This window comes from Melospiza melodia, chromosome Z (assembly GCF_035770615.1).
Source record: "Melospiza melodia melodia isolate bMelMel2 chromosome Z, bMelMel2.pri, whole genome shotgun sequence".
Classification (NCBI taxonomy): Eukaryota; Metazoa; Chordata; class Aves; order Passeriformes; family Passerellidae; genus Melospiza; species Melospiza melodia.
In genome coordinates, this window is record NC_086226.1 from 45,905,987 (window position 1) to 45,919,134 (window position 13,148).

At 40.7% G+C, this 13,148-nt stretch overlaps 1 protein-coding gene across 4 annotated transcripts in view; it reads left to right on the forward strand.

Annotated features, from left to right (window-relative positions):
- Positions 1-1,023: 1,023 nt before the first annotated feature.
- Positions 1,024-13,148, forward strand: part of KDM4C (lysine demethylase 4C) — a 251,585-nt gene continuing 239,460 nt past the window's right edge. The window contains exons 1-2 of one of the 4 annotated variants that reach the window (XR_010031030.1): positions 1,024-1,330; positions 11,399-11,563. Coding sequence is in view for 3 of the 4 variants with exons in the window: in XM_063179663.1 (XP_063035733.1) it covers positions 11,420-11,563 (144 nt within the window). In the remaining variant the exon portion in view is untranslated. Of the gene's footprint in view, positions 1,331-11,156; positions 11,174-11,398; positions 11,564-13,148 lie in introns of those variants that run through there. The other 3 variants (XM_063179663.1, XM_063179660.1, XM_063179661.1) reach the window with 3 other exon arrangements.

The window sequence follows — 13,148 nt, forward strand, 5'->3', positions numbered from 1 at the left end:
TGAGGAAGGACTCAAGTGGTATTGTCCTTCAGTCATATTCTGGTTGTTTTTCACTACTTTCTAGAGCACAGCAAGCAGAAGCAAAATAAAAGATTAACATAGATTACTGATGAGTAAGAAAAGTCAAAGCATATCACACAGTGATTAAACCACAGTCTGATTCATTTTAGCAGCATCTGAAACAGTCAAAATTATACTGCGCCATGGCACTTCAGAACGGAAAGACACCGCATTGATCACTATGGGCCTTTGCCACCAAAAGCAATATTAAACTTTTGCATACAAAATCACATTTGTACAGCAGTACTGATTGATAGGGGACACTATGGCATACAGATTGATTAGTGTAACCATGTCGACCTTGCAGCTTGTTCTGAGAGATCCACTATTCCCACGGACCTGAAAGGTCCTGCCAATTCGCCTAAGTGTAGAGGGACTTTTTCACAAAAAGGGTTATTAGTGGAATCGGTTTCCGAGGAAGGTGATGGAGTCACCGCCCCCGGAGGTGATTAAGAAAACATCTGGCACTCAGTGCCACGCTCTGGCTGACTTGGTGGTGTTCGGTGATAGGTTAGACTCGACGGCCTCAAAAAGTTTTTTCCAACCTGTGATTCTCTAACAGACCGACTACGCTCTAAGCTTTGCGCTGGCATATTCCCCGGGTGCGTCCGGCTGGGCGCACCGGCTGCTCACGGGCCGGGCCCAGAGAAGCGGGCAGGCCCTTTCCGGCCGCAGGAGCGGCGGGTCCGCCCGACAAGGCTGCCAGAAGGCTGCCAGAAGGCTGCCAGAAGGCTGCCAGAATGCTGCCAGAAGGCTGCCAGAATGCTGCCAGGCCGCCCTGACCCGCGGCGCCCGCTCCGCCTTCCCACAGCGCCGCTGCCCCGCCCGGAAGCGCCGCCCCCCCCTCCCGGCACGTGACGCGCCGGGCGCCGCTCCCTGGGTCACGTGCGCTGCCCCCTGCGAGCGCGCGTGCGCATCCAGCAGCTGTCATCTGAAATCCGGGAGCGAGGTGCCTGCCGTGCGGGCACGGCAGGGCAGCGGCAGCCTCGAGGAAACGGGGGACCCGGCGGCGGCAGGGAACAGGCCTGTCCCTGTCCCTGTCCCTGTCCCTGTCCCTGTCCCTGCCCCTGCCCCTGCCCCTGCCCCTGCCCCTGCCCCTGCCTCTGCCGTGCTCTGCCCTGCCCAGTCCCGTCCTGTCCCCTCCCGTCCCACGCCGCTCCGCCCCTCATCCCTTCCTCCGGCCGCGCCTGCCCGCTGGAGCCTCTCCCGGACAGGTGCGGAGGCAGCGCCGAGCTGGCCCAGGCGGCGGCCGCGAGTGTGCGGCGCGGAGGTATGGGGCTGGGGGCGAGCGGGGGAGGCGGCGGGGCGGCCGAAGTGCGTCGGGCCAGGTCGGAGCGGGGGTGCGCAGCGGGTCCCGGCGGCGGGGCATCGCCGGGCGGGCCCGGTTCCGGGGCGCGGGGCGGAGCGGCCCAAGTGCCGCCGGGCAGCTCCCGCAGGCGCGACGGGTCCCGCGGCAGCCCCCGCGCCGGCAGCGGATGGGAGCGGGGGCTCCGCGCCGCGGACGAGAGGGTGGCGGCTGCGACCGAGGTGGGGAAGCGAAACCGGCAGCAGTGGGAAAAGTGGATCTGGCGTTCCTGCTCGCCGCCGGCTGTTCTGGGTCGGGACTGCCGTGGGAGCTCTCCGGGAGGTCGGGCGGGTTCTCCGCGTGGTCGAAGTGCGTGGACGGAGTGAAATAGACCTTTTTCTCTCTTCATGTCTGTCAGGGATTTGATGAAATTGTTGCGGGCTTTCCAGGTAGTCTCTTTTTGGTGCAGCTCGTTCGTTCCTGCATGTAGCTAAGACTTCAGGGTTGTGTGTTGAGTAAAGAACCGAATTAAGCGCCTGTTCCACATCTGTCCGTGGTTGTAAAACGCTTTCGAAGCTGGTTGTGGGATCAGATCTCTCTGTCATGGTACTAGTCTTCTCTTGATGAGGTTACTCTCCTCTGATTTTAGCTGAGAAAGTGAGTGGTAAGTGTGTGGGAAATATTATTTCTCATAGGTTAACTATATTAGGAAAAATACTCCTGTGTCCGTGTGTTGTTTAAAAAAATTATACTACGTCAGAGAATAAACGGCATTTATATTTTACTTTTTGAAGTGCAGCTTTATGATTCTTTGCTGAGAATTACCAACTATAGGAACTGAAGTTATTATTTAGTGGCTACTAAACCAGAACCTTTTAAGCAGAATCACTTTTTCCACAAGAAAGAAACTTAGTGACGCCTAATGCCGTGGGGGTTTTTTTGTGTCTATGGGATAAAATTGGTCTAGGGCTTTACCTTTATTTTTGCTTGTACTGTCATAAGTAGCTGGTGGCATTGCTTCACAGAAGTATTTTCCAAACACAAGAAGATGGAAAACACAAACATGATTCCTGCTTCAGTAGTTGAAATGAGAGTAAGTTGAACTACTGACCCTCATGCTGTTTTTTTTCTCCAGCTTAGGTTTGGAGTGGTGTTGGTGTTAGCATTTTCCTTTCTAGGGATTGACCCAGGAAACAATATGTATCACTCAGATATGTGGACATAGTTAAATAGCTGTTGGATCAGAGCTGGAATAAAGTATATGAGAGAAAAGTCTTCGGTCAGTGCTTGTTTTAAAATTGAAAATTATTATCACAGTTGCTGTAGCATATCCCTGAAAAAAAGATATATGTTTTGATTTTAAAGACTTGTGAAGTCATAGAATGTCCTGAGTTGGAAGGTACACACAAGGACACCTGAGTTAATCTCCTGGTTCTGCACATAACCTGTAAGGGTTATAAGAGCTGTAGGGGTATCTTTCGGGAGGAGACTTGTTAGAGGAGTTAATTAAATGCCAAATAGGCAGAAATGACAGACCTACTAAAACTGTGCTTTAAAAAGTGCTTAATTGGGAAGGAGTTCACATCTATCCTTAGCAATATTATAGGCTGCATTAGCAATGAATATTTTTCTGAAATTTTAGGTACTTGTAAATTAGCTTTTTGAAAACTGAGAGTTAGGCCAAACCACTGTCTGGACTTTTTAAGGGCTACACCCAGATTTGAAAATGTTACACCATTGTGTCAGTTGATGGTTTACTTGCATCTAAAATAGTGCTTTCAGCTTGGATATTCTTTTCCCTTGACTAAAAGTAATTTACTGGAACGGTAGAGATCCAGATGATCAGAAATATGGAATGGATTTTCTGTGGTGAGACTAGAAGTTTTCAGCTTAGGAGAAAGACAGTGTGAGACCATGGTGAGGATCTGTAAGACCTGTATGGTCTGAAGGTAGATAAGAGCAGTTACATAGTTACTCTCAGAATGCACATGAGCTATGAGATGAAACTAAAATGTGAAATATTCAACATACACAGAGGAAGATATATCACTTAGCATGTTGTTGATTGTAGAATGCATCATCATGAAATGTTTTGGATATTAAAGGCTTACAAAAGTTCAAAATCATGGGGAAAAAAATCATCACACTTTGCAAAATGTAGTAATATCCTCTTTGTTTAAGGATTCCTTGGTATATACATTGCTGAAGAATGAGGTGGTGTTCTGAGAACATGTATTATAATCTACCCCAACACTTACGTATATCTAGATACCTGCTGTTAGCAATCATGAAGATGTGGAGACTAGTTAGGTTCTTGATAACTTGCTTTTGCCATTGCTGGAGGCTGTTACATGCTGCTTTTATTTAGGACTATGGATTTCATACCCGTGTTTTAATAATAAAAAGTAGAAACTCTTGAGTCATGGGTAGCAGATAAAAATGAGAAAAATACTTTTTCTGTAATTTTTTTTCCCTTGCCCTTTGTCCCAGATCACTTATTTCAAGATGTTTTTCATGCTGTGAGCCTGGTGTGGGAGAAGAATATCTAGGAATGAATTCAGGTCATTTTTCTGTTCAAAATTTATGGGCTCAAGTTAAACCAATTTATAATTTTGAAACATTGTTGCTGTAGGGTAGTACCAGACAGAAATTTAAGCTTGTAATGAAGCTTGCAAACTATTCAGATCTTTGTGGTAAAATAGAGGTGGTTTCAGGATCTTCAGAGTATGGTTGTCTACCTAGATTCTTGGTTTCGTAAGTTTGTAGAATCTTTTAAAATCTTCAATACTCCTAACATTTATAAACTTGAGTCTTTCTGATGATGGTGGATATCTGAGGAATTCATACCTAACCATGAGATTTGGCCTCATATCACAAATACAAAGCATTATGTTCCATGTATTTATTTTCACTGTTAATACAATCAAATAACCTAAGTAACAGATTTGGAATTCCCGATGGATAGGATCTGTTTTGAAGCTGGAAACATAAAGTAGGCAGACATAATTGCTTGCACATTTACCATTATTAAAGGAACAATTCAAACATAAGTATGCAAACCCAAATTGCACTGAGAATTAACTATTTGCATGCCCAGTAACAGTTGAACATGCAAACTGTGCTTTTGTGTTTCCAGTTGCCTGAAAGTGCGCCAATGCAATATTTTTGGATTTTTGAATTTGCTTTGCTGAACAGTACAAGGGGTTGGATGGTACCTGCTTACAGAATGCTAACAACTTCTTAAAACTGATGAATCTACTCACAGCTACTCACAGAGTTATTACTTTTAAGTAAAATTGCTGCTGAAACTAATATAGATTAAGGCACAATTTTCTACTACTTCTTTCCTTTCCTGCTTATGCAGAGCTGGTGGTTCAAACATGGTTATTTTGCAAAACAGCCTCAAAAAAAAAAAAAAAAAAAAGCTGGGCCTTTCGGTACATGCCTTTCTCTGGACGAGTTTGTTTCCTTGTTGTTATCTACTGAAAAAAAGTTCCCAGGATGAATTCTTGTCAAATGTTTGTTGTCCTATATTTAGTGTGGGTGAAAATTTGGAAGAAAAGTTAAAAAATGTGTGTTTTAATTTATCTGTGAGAAGTGATGATGTTAAGAGATTTGATTTTTTTCCCATCTTCCTTCATACTTTTTTCTTCTGCTGGAGTTTGTTTTATGTAATTTGTTTAATTTTGATAGTAGAGTAAAGCCTGTGTACATTGCAATTTTATTTATTAGAACACAGAGTTAAAATAATCTTATCTTTCAAAATATGAACACATTTATTTTATGATGCAGTTATTTATAGTTATTTATTGCTTTTCCATGTTAGCTAATAGTTTTGTGAATAGCAAAGTAGATGTATTAGTCTGTGCTTTTTCGTTTTTTTCAACAGTGCTTTCAGTAGAGGGGACTGCCCTAAGCAGGCAGTCAAGAGATGCATCTTAGGAAGAGCTATTTTGTAAAGTCTTTTGTAGTCTGGAGCCAGAAAGTTTGGATTCCCCACTGATGGTGAATGGACTTCACAGTACTGGTTAGTTTATTTTAGACTTGAAGCAAAAAGAAGTGTATAGCCTTCAGAGCATAATATTAAGGTGGAGAGACACTATTGTAATACTATAAGTTGGTTTAATGTAGTGAAGGCTACAGGTTTTTGTGCCTTTTAACTAACTGCAAATTAACACATGCTGTTTTTCTAGTATGTGGACATTACAAAGAAGCAGTTCAATGTTTTGGCAGTGCAGGCTGGAAATTGTAGCTGCCTAGTACTAATTTGTAAAGGCTGTGATGGGGTATAGAGGTCCTTCCCTTTTCTTAGAATACAGAAGAAACAATTACGTAGATTTTGTAATTAACAAAAAACATGTGGACTAAAATGTGCTATCAAGCATGCAATGTACATTTCTGTTCTTCAATATCAGGTTTATTATGTCTGTACAAGCCATGCACTTTAGATTTTGCAGGATTTGTTTAAAAAGCACTTTTCCTGTCATCATAACCAGTGAAATATGTTTGCATCTTGGATTATGTAAACCATTGTAGCATTAATGAGATTTCATCTTGCTCTATGTGAGCTTTTCTAGTGTTGAACTCTGGCATTTTTAGTTCATCAGATTTCTTGGGCTACATACTGGCATAGATGTGGATGATTGAACTTTGCTGACCTCATGTTTTCACTTCTGCAGTATTAAGACTAATATAGCATTAATGTTCTCCTAGCTGATGATTTGAGGGTTTTAACAGGGCCTTGCAATGGCTATAAACTTTTCAAAAGAAGGATCAGGTTCTTGAACCTAGTTCCTGGCTAGATAACTTAGCTGTTTAGCTGGCAACTTTGGACAAACCACATGCTTGTATTTTGTTTACATTCTGAATTGTTTAATCAGACATTTTTAAGACGTAGGCAGACTACTTGGTCAATAAGAAATTGAAGGTTTATGGACAGGCTGTGGAGTTTATTGGATCAGGTTCATAGCTCGGGCTTGTTTGGCTAAAGCTTTCCCATGATTAGCTAAAAAGCTTCTTTCAATGTTACGTAAAGTACTAATGCATGATAATTTGAGTGAGGTTTGTTCACATTTTTTCACATTACCCTTTGTTTTTCTAGGTAATTATGGGCATCTTTTTCAGCTTGCAGTACTGTCATGCAAGGGGACAGAAAATGTCTGATTACAATGCTGATATGAGGGACTTAGAATAACTGTAAAATTTCCCTATATACATATTACTCTTCTCTCTATTTCATAAAGTACATCCTGGGCATGTTTGCCTTGTTTTTATAACTTTGGATTTACTAATAATTTGACATTTTCATTGTGTAGTAGTCAATAAAAGCTCTGGAAGTTTTATTTCTTAGATTGTACAGCTTATCACAAAATAAGTAGTTACATATACACCTAAGTGCAATAATTAAGTCAGCAATAGTATGATTGCGGTGAAGATTTTGTGTTAGAATGGTCTCATAGTAATTGTGATTTTGTCTGCCTCTGAAGCCTCTTAACTATGACACTGGAGTATATATTATGCTCTCTTGTCCTAATGATTTGGCTAGGGTATAACTGAGTTTTTGTGTGTGAGAAAAATACCAAAAGTAGGATTGTTTGGAGAAAGAATGTAGGACTCGGGAGTTCCACAAAGTCCTTGAAAGAATTGCATGTTGTGTTAGAAGTTAATAGAATTGAATTGGAAGGCCAACATTTTCTGATTAGTTTGTAGCATAGTGTTATTTTCGGTGTTAAATTTAGACATTGTAACTCAGTACTTACCTCTTGCCTACTGTTTCAGATTGGTGCTGTAATGAAGAAATGCAATAATGAAATTGTAAAACAGATAAGAAGTTACAACTGATAGATAATAGTTATAAAGAAGATGATGAGTTACTAAGAAACCATAAAATTAGTAGAAACATCTAATGGAATTCTAGCATAGCAAATTCTTCATAGCCTTTATGATCTTTGTGCCGCCTGATTGAAAGATGTTATATGGTTGAATATTCTTAAGGAGTTCTTGCAAACATTGTGCTTTACTCAGTAAGATAATGAGAAGGTGTTTTTAACTGAGATAGAAAGTTACACAAGAGCATGGATTGAATAGTTTATTTCTACTGAAAGTAATACAGCTCTCTGGTCTGTATGCTCATTGTTTAGGGGCCTGGACCCTAAGATAGATGGTAGATGGTAGAAATAAGATCTGTGAAGGGCAGGATTTGTTTTTTTTACACTGCAATGAAGCTGGGCAAAAATTCAGCATTTCTAATACTCTACTCATGTGTTCATAATTAGTTGAAATTTATTAATTCTGCTTGTGATACTGATTGAGGTTCCTCACAGTGTAGTATGTTACATGCTTGAGTGTGTACTTAGTTAGATAGAGAGAAAAGGGAATAATGTTGTGAGTATCTTCACAAACAGGATTTTAAGAGTCTGGTAGTCAGGCAAGAATGCCGAGGTGTGATTGTGACAGTATGAGTTAATCATAGTTTATTAGCTCAATTACCAACCCTTAAATTAACTGAATTTCTTCATTGTGTCAAAGCACAAGGATATATTCAGTTGATTTGGTATGTGACTGCTTCTAGAGCAGCTTATCATTAAAACTGGTGTATTTTGGTGAGAGGTTTTGGTTAACAGAAATTTTTATCATGGTAATTTATGCAATGATAACTTTGTTATTATTGCATAAATTGTTATGCCTGGTGCTTGAAATCAGACATTGGCAAAAATAATCCTGCAGCTTTTCTCATGGCTGAACCACTTAGATATCGATTTTTTTTTGTCTCATTACCCTTTTGCATAAGGAATATATGAAATATTTCAAACTTTTATCCTTTCACATTAAAAAAATTAATTCCAAAGAAGAGAGAGCTTGAAGCCTATAGGAATGAATACAGGCACTGTGATTTCTTATGTCCTTCACCTACAGAGAAAATGAGGATTAAATGGCTGGTAAGAGGTTCCCTTTTGACACTGACTTTCTATATAGATAATTTAATTTCATGTGTTTACATAGTAACTGCAAGTTAATTGGTAAATCAAGTTATGCTTTTGGAAATGTGTTTCATCTGTGATGGGAAAGAGAAAGGTGATGCCGGTGACGTGATACTGTGTGCTCGTATGAGTTGGCAGAATTAATACTAACTTGTGTCTTTAGCTGGTAGGGGCTGTGTTTGGGATTCAGCATGAGAATAATGCTGATAACACACTGATGTTTTGGTTGTTGCCAGATAGTGCTGAATCTTAATCAGGGACTTCTCAGTGTTTTGCATTCTTCCAGTAAGGAGATGCACAAAAACCTGTGAGGGAGATGACCCAGACTGGCCGAAGGGCTGTTCAATACCACAGAATGGCATGCCCAGGATATAACATGGATGAGTTACCCAGAAGGGTGGCTGATGACAGTTTGTATTATCTATCACCTGGGCTTTTTTTTCTCTCTCTCTCTATGATAATAATAAATAAAAATAATTTTTACTTAGTTTTAATTATTAAGCTGTTCTTAACTCGTGAATTTTTACTTTTTCACCGATTCTCCTTCCAATCTCATTATGGATGGGGGAAATGTGATCAGCTGTGTGATATTTAAGTGCCAGTTTGGCATGAAGGGTTGAGGTAACCACAGATCTGATCAGAGCATGTCGGAAGAAATTACAAAAAAGCAGTTTTTTGTAAGGTTGGTGAAGAATTTTGTGAATGGCAGATAGCACATGGTGATTTATACTTGGGAATTGCAGCACCTTTTGATCTGAAGGTAATGTTTATCTGTCACTTGCCTAAAGTTCAGTCCTTTCATGGGCACTGTATCCTGGTGAATGAAATGGAAATAACTTTTGCTTTTAGTCAGTCTTAATGTAGAAATGGAAATCAGAGGAAATGCTGATTTTATGTGTATAGCTTTCTTGCTTTTTTTCTTGTTGAAGTTTTCAAAGAATGAGCAGGAATATAGTCCTGTTGTTAAACTGCTGATAGTGAGAGCTAGAAAATCCAAGCGCTATTCCTCTGTATTCGCAGTGTGAGTGGGAAGTGAATAATTGGTTGTCATGGTTTAATGTTGTTAGTTAAGGAAAAAAAAATCATCAGCTATGGAAGTGATTCCCTGTAAGGACCTTAGGAGCTTCCTTTGGACCTGGCAGAACCAATCAGCTGGCTAGTTTTGAATATTGACACGCCGTTAAACCACTTAAGAGAGCTCAATATGCCTTTGTGAAATCACACTTAAAGATGAACAAGCCCTGGGAAAAACTCTCTTGCTTCTGGCCTTCAAACAGGTTACTGGACACTGGCCGGGCCGGGCCCTGCTCTGCTGTGGGGCCCATGCGGCCTGGCTGGGCTGGGCCCTGCTCTGCTGTGGGGCCCATGCGGCCTGGCTGGGCTGGGCCCTGCTCTGCTGCAGCGCTGGCCTGGCTGGCACCTGCGCATGGCCAGGTTGGCCCACCGCATGGCTCAGCTGAGATTCTGCTACTACTGCTGAGTTCCAGCCATGGCTGGTGGGCCAGGCCCGCTCTGCTCAGCTTCAGGTGGAGCCCAGCTAGTCTCTGCTCCAGCCATGAGCTGCCCAGCCATCCTTCTGGCACTGCAGAAAATCATGCAGCTGAGAACAGAGGTGGCTCTGCAGCCCTGTGCAGAAAAGCAGCCCCACAGCTGTAATTGAACGTGGCAGGGGCCAGGAAACAGCCATGCCGCCAGAATGACTGCTGCCTGGCAGAGGTCACGTAACCATCTATAGGCCAGGGTGAGATATTAACTGTTTTAGTGCACAGATTGAACTTGAAGGCATCAATCCTCTCCCAAGTGAGAGAAAAAGGAAAGGGTGAAGACACGTAAAGAAAATAACGTGGAGTCACCAAGGTCAGTGAAGAAGGAGTCAAATCCCACGTGGGAGGAGAATGAGGAGATGCCTTAGTCTTGGGCTGAAATTCTCTTGTAAGGCTATGGTGAAGATATAATTGATAAAACAGATTTTTTTTCCCTGTAACTCATAGAATGCATTTGGGAGGATGTAGCGTTCTAACTAGAGCCATGAGCAGGAGCACCAGTGTTGAAGCAAACAGATGTTGAAGTAGCTGTGATCTAATGAGGAGCTTGAACAGAGATATGAGAGAAATGAGAAACCTCACCCCAGGATGAGAGAAGAAAACCTCTGTTCCCAGAGATAAAAGAACTTTTGGTTCTATACTAGAACAGCTTATGCTTAAAACTGCAACCCAGTAAACTGAGGAGACCCATGGTGGTAGTTGTGGGAAGACTACCAAACCATGGGAAGAACTTCACGATTGTGGATTTCTGGGTGGCTGCAATTCACGAAAATTAAAAGAACTAAATGAGAGAACTATTTCTTGTGGAGAAGTCTCCATAGCATGGCAGGAGAGACTTCTCTCCCTGAGTGAACTGAAGAAAGATTATTTTAAAAGTGGTAAACTGACTGAAAATACCAGATTTGTCTCTTTATGTTGTAAGCAGGAAAAGAAAGAAGAGTTGGGGGAAGGAGAAGTGTTCTGAAGGTTTTTTCTAATTTCTTACTATTTTTTCTTTTAGTTCTGTTAATACAGTTTTCTTTATACCCTTTAAAGTTTTGAGCCTACTTTGCTCTCCTCCTAATCCTTATCTTGCAGCAAAAAATGAATAAATTATTCTAATGGGTGCTCTGGCATTTGGCTACTGCTAGACAGTACATTGTTTTTCTCCATTTACTGAATGGAAATAGTGATGTTTTATTAAACATGTAGCTTTGTTATTCTGGGTTATGCCTGTGTAATATAACTCTCTAGACAGAGAATGTGCAGATGGATCTACCAAGGAAGATCCTAGATTAACTTGGAAACATGCTGTAAAAGCAGAGGTATGGACTGAACTGTGTGCTTGTCTTTTACAATAGTGTTTGTGCTGGCTAAAGGCTGAGTATTCTCAAAGGAGTAAGGATAAAACATAAGCATTTCTTTTGTGCCTTTTATATTAGCCTGGGCAGATAATTGTAGATAATTTTTTTCTGTTTGAAACCATGTATGTTGAATGTCAGAATTGGTTTTACAGATTATTCTCAACAGTGTATGATTTTTTTTAACAGGTAGATTGAAATTGAACCAGAATGGCTGCTGTTACCTCAGATAGTCCTCCAAACCCAAGCTGCAAAATCATGACTTTTAGGCCTTCGATGGATGAATTCAGGGAATTCAACAAATACTTAGCACACATGGAATCACAAGGTGCTCATAGGGCTGGAGTTGCAAAGGTAAGCATGTATAACAAAGAAGAAAAATGCTCCTAATACCTGATCTCCCAATACTTGTATTTTGCTGATTACAAACTTGACCTTTTTATTTTTTTTTTCCAATTTATTTTCAAGGAGTAGTTAATGATTTGTTACTATTTTAAGAAAGAGCCTTTCTGTGTCTGATATTTCATGCAGACTAATGAAGGTGTTGTGTAGTGTTTTTTCTCTGACTGAAAATTGTTTACAAGTTTACTATAGCAAAAAAGGATCTCTTTCTAAGTAGATTCAAACTATATTTGGTCAAATCAGAACAAAGCAGGGAGTTGATAGTATAAATGATAGTCCTGATATGCCAGGTGTTGAACTTGATGTTTTAGGGTTGTGTAAAGCTTTCCTGGAGCAGATAATCCCTTTTCATTATGGTGAACGTAAAGATGGTAAGGCAGTGTTTGAATGGAAGTAGTTTTCTTGTTCTTCTAAGTGAGAACTTCAGGCACACTAACTGTGGCTGTATTGCTCTTTGAACAATGGCACATCAGGACCTTAGTGCAGGAGTTCCTCCCCTATCAGAGAGGGATTGTCAGAGGTTCAGTCTGACGTAATTTAGTGATACATCATATAATTGTTTATGCTGTGTCCGTTTTGCCCCTTTTCAAACGAGCAGAAACCAGTGCAAATCTGGAATTACCAGCTTAGTTGTTTTAAGTACTCTGTGGGAGCAGCTATTTCCCATCACTGGGTTTTGAAGCTAATGTTGCATGGTCAAGACATTTAGAATCTGAGTGAAGAGGAACAAAACTTGAAATCCTTGGTTTCCCCCCTGCCTGTTCCTGCCTCTTGCTCCCTGTGAAACAAAGCAAAACTGAACTCCTCACTCTTTGAAAACCTTGTAGGTTGTTTTTTTCTTTAATTTCAGCTGATAGAGTTCATAGGTTGTATTCTCAAAATTTTCTCTGCCAAAAGAAGTAGAAATGTGATAAGTAGGCAGCAGTGGAAGGCATGTGCTGAATTTTTCCTATGTTCAGCTGTGTTCTGGAACTTGTTCGTCTATATGGGGATGATGCATTGCAGTCCTTTAATCTTGAGTAGTGACTTTCATTGTAGTGGTATCTTCTTGCTTGGTTGAACAGCAGTTACAGCATCTTTTGCTGTTTTCAATCGGTCGGTACTCTCAACAAATTACTAGGTTATCTTGAGAATTTTATATTCTTTTTTTCACTATATTTTGATAATATCTCAAAAATTTATAAATGAAGGTTAACCAACTAAGTATTTTTAAAACAAATCTTATCAAGTGAATAATTAATGCTGCAAAAGTTTAAGGGACATTTTTCTAAGTTTTTGGTATTAACTTTAAAATAACAGGAAAAAAATCAGTTTTGATAGTAATAGAAAATTGACTTACAGGGAACTTAAGTTTTTTTTAAGTCCAGGGTGTACAATCTCAGGTATGAATGCAAGAAGAGTAATGACTACCAGAAGAATTATATGTTTTTGCAGAAACAGTAATTTAAGCTCTTAACAGAGAACACAATCAGGGTAGGCATACCCAACACTAGGTTAAATGTGAATGTGTAAAGGGAGAAGACCTGTTACCTGTGTA